Source organism: Saccopteryx leptura, chromosome 5 (assembly GCF_036850995.1).
Source record: "Saccopteryx leptura isolate mSacLep1 chromosome 5, mSacLep1_pri_phased_curated, whole genome shotgun sequence".
NCBI classification, from domain to species: domain Eukaryota; kingdom Metazoa; phylum Chordata; class Mammalia; order Chiroptera; family Emballonuridae; genus Saccopteryx; species Saccopteryx leptura.
The window spans coordinates 215,645,874-215,653,928 of record NC_089507.1 but is presented as its reverse complement, the minus strand read 5'-3'; the positions used below and the strand labels follow the sequence as shown (position 1 = coordinate 215,653,928).

At 59.2% G+C, this 8,055-nt stretch overlaps 1 protein-coding gene across 3 annotated transcripts; it reads left to right on the top strand.

Annotated features, from left to right (window-relative positions):
• Nucleotides 1-307: 307 nt before the first annotated feature.
• Nucleotides 308-7,412, top strand: TCF15 (transcription factor 15). Of its 3 annotated transcripts, XR_010751652.1 has the most exons (3): nt 308-880; nt 5,779-6,137; nt 6,610-6,633. XR_010751652.1 is itself a non-coding variant. In XM_066386274.1 (2 exons), the coding sequence occupies exons 1-2, from the start codon at nt 359-361 to the stop codon at nt 5,999-6,001; spliced, it is 552 nt and encodes a 183-aa protein (XP_066242371.1). In that variant the 5' UTR covers nt 308-358; the 3' UTR covers nt 6,002-7,412. The 3 variants fall into 3 exon arrangements, 2 of the variants coding, with proteins under 2 accessions (XP_066242371.1, XP_066242370.1); XM_066386274.1 differs by having other exon boundaries at nt 5,972-7,412; XM_066386273.1 differs by having other exon boundaries at nt 5,779-7,412.
• Nucleotides 7,413-8,055: the final 643 nt, after the last annotated feature.

The following is an 8,055-nucleotide window of genomic DNA, read 5'->3' as shown; positions in this document are numbered from 1 at the left end:
TTAGGATACGGGTAACGAGTCCGTTTTTGCGCACATCTTACCCGACCCATCCAGATTCCCGGCTTGTGCCCGGCTTGCCCGCGGAGACTGGGAGCCTTCAGGGCGGGCCACTAGCTCCCGGGCTGCTTTCAACCTGGGGGACGGGGGCGGCAGGCGAGTCGCCATTGGCCGGGGCACAGCGGGCGCATCTCCATTGGCCAGGATGGAGCCCACCCGCTCGGGCCGGGGCGGCCGCGTGGTTGGCCCCTCCCTCGGCTATAAGGCGGAGGCCGGCGGGGCCGTGGGAGCGCGCGGGAGCGCACGGCGGGGCGCGGTCAAGGCTGGGGCGCTGCGCTCCGAGGGACGCAGCCCGGTGCCCATGGCGTTCGCGCTGCTGCGCCCCGTCGGCGCGCACGTGCTGTACCCGGACGTGCGACTGCTAAGCGAGGACGAGGAGAACCGCAGCGAGAGCGACGCCTCCGACCAGTCATTCGGCTGCTGCGAGGGCCTGGAGGCGGCGCGGCGCGGCCCGGGCCCCGGGGGCGGACGGCGGGCGGTCGGCGGCGGCGCGGGCCCGGTGGTGGTGGTGCGACAGCGGCAGGCAGCCAACGCGCGGGAGCGGGACCGCACGCAGAGCGTGAACACGGCCTTCACGGCGCTGCGTACGCTCATCCCCACGGAGCCGGTGGACCGCAAGTTGTCCAAGATCGAGACCTTGCGCCTGGCGTCCAGCTACATTGCGCACCTGGCAAACGTGCTGCTGCTGGGCGACGCGGCCGACGACGGGCAGCCGTGCTTCCGAGCCGCCGGCAGTACCAAGAGCGCGGTCCCCGCCGCCTCCGACGGCGGCCGCCAGCCACGCTCCATCTGCACCTTCTGCCTCAGCAACCAGCGCAAGGGGGTGAGTGCCTGGAGCCCCAGCAGTGCGGTCGAGGGGGACGGGGCCTCTTACCGAGCAAAAGAGGGTCGCAGACCCCAGTTAAGAGAGGGGGGCAGAGGTGGAGTTCGTGGGGCGTGTGGTGCTCCAGACCCAGGGTTTGGTATGGAACAGAACCCCTCACTTAATGTCTCCCAATCAGGAGTGCAGGAAAGCCCAGAGCTCACACATGATTTCGAGCAGCGATTCTCAAACTTTTTCATCTTGTGGCACACATAAACTAATTATAAAAATCTGCAGCGCACCAAAAAAATATTTTTCTGCCGATCTGACAAAAAAAAAATAGGTATAATTTCGACTCGTTCACAGCGAACGGCTATCATTGTGTTGGCGGTTGTCATTTCAAATTTTTTATTTATTGATTTGAGAGAGAGAGAGAGAAACATCGTTTCATTGGTCCACTTATTTATGCATTCCTTCGTTGATTCTTGTATGTGCCCTGACTAGGGATTGAACCTGCCACCTTGGCAAGTCAGGAGGACACGCTAACCAACTGAGCTATCAGCCAGGGCCTGTTGTCGTTTTTTTATTTGACAAGCTAAGGGAAAAGAGGTCGGTGCCCCTGAAATAGTCAGGTACTGCCTATTTTAAGAATTCTTGCGGCACACCAGTTGAAAATCACTGATTTAGAGAATGCAGGTTTCTCATGGAGGGACGCTACCTCCCAGCCGAAGGTGTGCAGGGAAGAGGGCACAAGGAAACAGTAACAAAGGCTTCGTTTATGGAGCTCTTCAATGTGTCAGGTGCTTTCCTGGTCTTTTTTTTTTTTTTTTTTTTTTTACCTTCCCAAGATCTCCCATCAGTCAGGTGGTGCCCCTGCCCAGGAGGCTCTGAGGTATAACCCCATGCCCACACTTACTCATCTGGGAAGCCAGAAGGCAGGCTCCGGCCTTGCTTGGTGTGTGTTGCCCTGAGAGCCACCCCAACCTTGAGATAGTTCTGTCCTCCCCGAAGGCCTGACCCAAGGGCAGGAGGCTGAGAAGAAAAGGGGACGACGCATACCTGCCACCCAGACCTGGGATACCCAGCTGGTGAGCCGCAGGAGTGAGGAACGGGGGGCTCCCTAAGGGCACCCAGCCCCCAGAGGGATGCTGTGTTGGGCGAGGGCACTGTGGAGTCAGCGGGCAGAGCTGGAGCTGAGCTCCTTCCGTCTGTCCTGGGAGGGAAGAGTGAGAGGCAGGCTGGTAGGGGACGGATGGGGCCGGGTAGCAGCAGAGGCGGCCAGGGGGCTGTCCTGCCCGGAAGCTGGTTCTCCTCCTGCCCGAGCCCCAAGGAGCCTGCTTCATCTGCAGCCTTCCCCCTGCTCCTGACCCGGGCTGTCCTACAGTGAGGAATCTGGTCTGGGTGACAGCTTCGGACTCCAGCAACTACCCTGTGTGTCCGGGGAAGCAGAGGCCGGGAATGGCCCGCGGCCCTTGCAGAAGTGAACGGGCAAGGGGGATCGGAATCAAGCCCCCGAGTCCCCCAGTCTTGGGTTCTCACGGCTGCCCTGGGTCCCCTGCCTCACTCTGTTCTGGGGAAGCTTCAGCATCCTGGCCTCAGATCACCCCCGTCTGGCTCATCAGACTCCCATTCTGGCCTCTCACGCCCACAGCTGCCTCAGTTTCCCTGGAGTCAGCCTTCTTGGGCCCAGACTCGTACTTTCTTGAGGGGCCCTGCTGGTGGGCCCCTGTCAGTGCTCCAGGCTGGGCTGTGAAGCCGGGCTGGGCCTTCGGAAGCCGCCCAGGGTGTGAACGGCTGACCAGGCCCCCCTTGCTCCTCCCTGACCGCCTTTCCCCATTCATTCAGCTCGGCAAACCGTAACTACCCAGCAGCCACCTTTTGTCGGCTCTGAGAAGGTTCCTAGATATACAGGTTGTAGATAGATCCTAATTCGTCGCGATCGCGAGCTCCCAGTGTGGTGACAGGGCCAAGGGCAAGGAGATGAGGACAGGCACGCTGTGGCCAGACGGCGGCGAGGGGAGCACCCAGGGACTGTCCTGGCCCCGAAGAAGCCCCCAGCTGCCAGGCTGCGTTCCTGGTGGACGCTTGGGAACAAAGGCAGGCAGGTGAGAGGGTGGGGACAGGTGTTCTGCATGCAGGGCACAGCAAGAGTTGGGGTCAGAAACGTGACTAGAGAAGGAAAAGGGAAGAGGCTGCAGGTGGTGGAGCAGAGAGGGGAGGCAGAGAGGTCAGGGACAGGAGTCGCAGAGCTCTCAGTGAGCGCCGATCGCCTGGGCTGAGTGCGCGTCACACGTTATCGCTAAAACTCCTCGGTGGCGTGGAAGGGCAGCGTTCTGGGTATCCGCGCTCGCCCAGACGCGCTCAGTGGTTCAGAGATGCAGCCCGTGGTGGAGTCAGGTGTTCAAACACCGGCGGGCCTGATTGGAAGGTGGGGAAGGTTAGTGCAGGCGGAACTGTCATTGCAGGCCTCGGGGGAAGGTGAGTCTATCGTGTGCCCATGGTGGGGAGGCTGGGCGCTTCTCTGCTGACCTTAGTCACGAGCCCTTGCCTGGGTCTGGCTGCTGCCCCGGGACCCGTCACAGGACCGAGAACCTGGCCAAATTTGGCTGCAGAGGCCATGCTCTCAAGTCCACGGGCTCCTCTGGGAATCGGTGCAAGGGCCATCCTGGCCGGCACGGGCCCCTCGGAGACTCGACTGGAAGAGAACTAGCTGGCCGTCTGTCTTGGGGGGGGGGTGCTCCCTTCTGAGCTTTGGGGGCCAGAGAGCTCCCAGACTCCAGACCCCATCCCTTCCCTCTGAGCCACCACCTGGGTGGTCTGGTGTTGGGGTCGCCGTGGAAACAGTTCCCTGGAGCATCTTTCTATGTAAGGAGGAGTTAGGTGTGGCCCCCGGTAGCAGGTGGGAGATAGAAAGGGGGTTCCTGCCCGTGCCCTGTTTCTTCCTTTGTCACCTGGGAGTTGGGTGGGGTAGGATCGTCAGGTAAGGCCCTCCCCGGAGCGGACCTGGCACACAGGGCCTTGGGGTGAGGAGGCGCCGTGACTGGATGATGCCGACGATGAATAATGCCTGTGAGCACTGAACCCTTCCTGTGCGCCTGACACTGTGCTCAGGGCTTGGCCTGGGTCCGTGCGGGTAATCCACTTAGCAACTCCACTTTCCACGTGGGCACACGGGCGCTCGATGACGTGAAGTCATTTGCCTGAGGTCCAACAGCTGGTTCAAAGCTGAGCGGAGATCGAAGCCCACATCCGTGTCACTGGAGCCCAGTTCCTAACCCGGGGCCTTCCCAGGGTCCGGGTGCCGGGTTCCTAAGCGACAGATCAGCTGGGCCTGGTCAGGGCCTCTTCACGTGCTTTGGGCAGCTTACAAGCCGCTTTCACAGCTGCATGTGCAAGCTGCGTGGAACTCGTTTGTCCCCGTTTCCTAGATGCAGAAACTGAGGTTCATGAAGGTGTCCAGTCCCAGCATTCTCGTGGGGCCAAGGTCTTCCGATGACCACCAGACTCGGGGTGGAGGAGGCTCTCCCTGAGGTCTAGAGTGAAAGGATGGGAGGCTGACTTTCTATCACCCATCCTCACACTAAGCCCCCTCCCCCCAACCCCATCCCCCCTGCTCAGACACTCCTGCCAGAGTTAGTCTGAGAAGCCCAGGCCCCAGGCTCTGCTGGGACTGTGGCCTCAGCCCTCAAAATAGCCCTGCCTGTGAATGAACACGCTGTCCCTGGGCCCGGAGGGCCTCAGGGGAGGCTGGGCTCGCATCTGGATGGATCTGCCCCAACCTGGGCCCAGGGGTGGAGGGGGGCAGGGGGCAGAGCTCCCAGGCGGCCAGCAGTTTCTCTAGACGGCTGAGAAAGATGCCTGTCCCGTCGTCGCTTCCCAGCAGGGCTCAGGGGGCCGAGAATGTGGAGAGGGATTTCAGACACCATTGTGTCCCACAAGGGAGGCGGACTGTTGGACAGCGTGGGTTTCCAGCCCAGACCTTTACCAACTGGCCTGCTGCCTCGGGGCCAGTCATTCAGCAGCCGGAGGCCTCCAAAGAGGGGAGGCTTTTAATGTCCGTGGCCTCGCTGGCTTACAGTGAGGGTGACATCCGTGTGTCAGACCTCAGAATATTGGGCAGAGACTGCCCCTGTGGGGTGAAGGACGGATTCGCTCATCTTCCGATGGGCGCTACCAATTCAAGCCACGTCGGTTGGCACTCGCTATATGCCGGGCCCAGGGCTGGAACTGGGGTCACCGAGTGTAGAACGTGCCCCGAGCTCCCAGCCTGGTGGGGACAAAGAGAAACCCAGTCTTTCCCCTTCTGAGTTGTCCTGGTGGAATGTCCCCGGAAAGGCAGGAAATGCTAGGCAGTTGCAGCAACAGAGACACGAGAAATGTCCCAGGGAGACAGGACCAGAGAGAGCATAGTTCCTGGCAGAGGGCACCCCCTGAATGCAGGCCGGGAGGAGAAACCCTCCCTTTGAGGTCAGTAAACAACTAGACATACGGCCGGGCAGCGGGGTGACCCCTGTGGACTTTGTTTTGCCCTTTAGTGTAAAATACTATGATTCTTAAATGTATTGGATTCTCTTTAAAAAGCAACCAATCACATGGGGAAAGAAATGTCTCCCTGTCTTCCAATGAAATTCCTCCTCTCCGAGGAAATATGTATCAGCGGTTTCCTGTGTGCTCTTCCAGCTCCACATCTCGGCACACAGGTTCCCGGATGCCTTTGTCCTTGAATAATGTGATCTCGACACCATTTCGTCTCAGTTCACGAAGAGTTTCTGTTGCCTCATGCTGCAGAGAACTTTCTCGTGTGTCTGTGATTTATCTTCCAAGACCTCTATTCCTGGACACAGAGGTGCGTTCAAGTGTTCGTGGCGATCCGATCGGATCGAACCTCCTAATGCGTCCGTCTCTCTCCCCTCCCATAGGGTGGCCGTCGGGACCTGGGAGGCAGCTGCTTGAAGGTGAGGGCAGTGGCCCCGCTTCGAGTGCCCCGGAGATGAGCCTGGACCCCTGTGGCGTTTGCCCCAAGCAGGACGCTGGAGGAGGAGGCCAGAGGCCAGCCCCTGGTTGAACAGGGGAGAAGACCCCAGGAGCTGACCCTGCTCCTCCTTCGTGTAGGGACCGGAGGACAATGGCTTGGGCCCGTGACCCTCTGGACAGGCCCCCTGGGGTATCTCTCTCCCCCCCTGGAGAGCTGTGAAGACCCATCCAGCTGGCCCCGGCCCATGGCTGCTCAGAGACAAGGCAGAACTTTTGGAAAAACAAAGACTGTTGGTGACAGAGGGTGTGTACATGTCAGTGCATGAGTGAGTGTGTGTGTGTGAGTGAGAGAGAGAGAGACAGAGAGAGAGAATCGGTGGGTTTAAAATAAAAGGTATTTTTAAATAAAAGATGTTCCCCACTGAGGAAGGGAAGGGCCTGGGGAGGTCAGAGGTCAGAGGTGACTCATCTCCCGGGCCAGGCAGGGGCACAGATGTCACAGGCGCTGCCCCGTGCCCTGGAGAGAGTGGGCTGGGAGAACGCAGGGAGAGCCCAGAAGTCGAGGTAACCGAACTTTCCTCACAGTCTTCGTGATCACCTGTGAGGTGTCTGGTGTGGTGGGTGAAGAGATCTTCATTGTATCCATTTTTGAATAAGGCGTATATCCATTTACATGGTTATAAATTCAAAAGGTACAAGAGGGTGTATGGCGGAAGCAAAGGCTGCTGGCGACGGAGGGTGTCACCAGCAGTCCCCTCCAATCTTCCACCCACCAGTTCTCGGCCAGAAGCCTCAGCCACCAGGTTTTCTTCTTATGACGTCTCCGTTGCCTGTCATCTCAAATCAGGACACACAGGTGAAGGGTCTCCTCATTCTGCTAGTGGCTGCTTACTCCCCTGTATGAATGTACCGCAGAGGCACACCTCAGAGAGAGCGCCTGATCGGATCCAGAACAGCCCAGAAAGCAAGTGTCACGATCGAGCGAGTCCTAATCGTTTTGCTGGTGGAAGGTCTCGTGAAAACGACCTCTGTGAAGCCCTATAAAGTGACATGCAATAAAGCAAGGTCTGCCTGGACTTGAACCCATCTCTTCTCCCGGCCTTGACAGATGGCCACACACTTTTCCACGTGGCCAATGAGAAGGTGCTAAAAGGGGTTCGTCTTACAAGGTTTTGTTTTTTTCTTCATTGATTTGAGAGAGAGGAAGGAGGAGAGAGAGAGAAGCATCAACTCGTTCCACTTAGTTGTGGACTCATTGGTTGTTTCTCATATGTGCCCCAACCAGGGATCGAACCTGCTACCTTGGCGTGCAGGGATAATGCTCTATCCATTGTGCAACCTGGCCAGGGCCTTACCCCTGTTTTAATTGAGATGGTTTGGAGGAATTATGATGCCTGAGGGTGTGTGGCTGGCATGTGGCAGGGAGACAATGTGAGGTCTGTCCACCTATAAAGCCTGCAGCGAGCTCCGGCCCCTGCTGGAGCTGCCCAGATACAGCGCCAGCCTCTGTCACCCGTTTTTCCCCCAGCAGCCCCAGGAGGTGGGGGCCAGTGCCTCCCCAGTCCACAGCTTCAGCAGAGATGGCGATGGGGACGGCTGGTTCCTGGGGAGCCAGCTGAGCCTCTGTCCCTGTGTGGCCGGGATCGGAGACGCTCACTTGCTCAGGAGGCTGGAGAGGGGCAGGCAGGCAGAGGAGCCAGGCAGCGCCCTGTCCTCAAGGTACGCTCGCTCGTCTGCCTGTTTTTAAAATTTATTTTGCAAACACTTTTGTTGTTGACCGACTGAAATCTGGCTCCAGAGCCCACGCTCACACCCGCTCTGCCCCGCCATGCCTGCATCTGGCCCTCTGACGGCTTGAAGAGGGGTTGCCCATTTCACAGATCAACAAACCTTCCCCAGCACCCTCACTGTGTGTGTGTGTGGGGGGGGGGGCGCCAGACCCATCCCATCTGCTTCCTAGACCAAAACCGAAGCCCCAGGAGAACAGAGGGGTCGCCGGAATTGCCGGCCCAGATTGGAGTGGGCCGCGAAACGGTTCCGTTGAATCCCTTCGGCAGAAGGAGCAGAGGAAGGAGGGCCGCGAGGGGCCTGGGGCCTGCCCAGGACAGCTCTCCAAGTGCCCTCTACCTTGCTTCCCCGGTGTTCCAGGGACACTGGCGAGCCTGTCCAGTGGCGCTTCCCCCTTTGGGAGCTAATTAGGAAAGCACATTGCACTCCCTGCG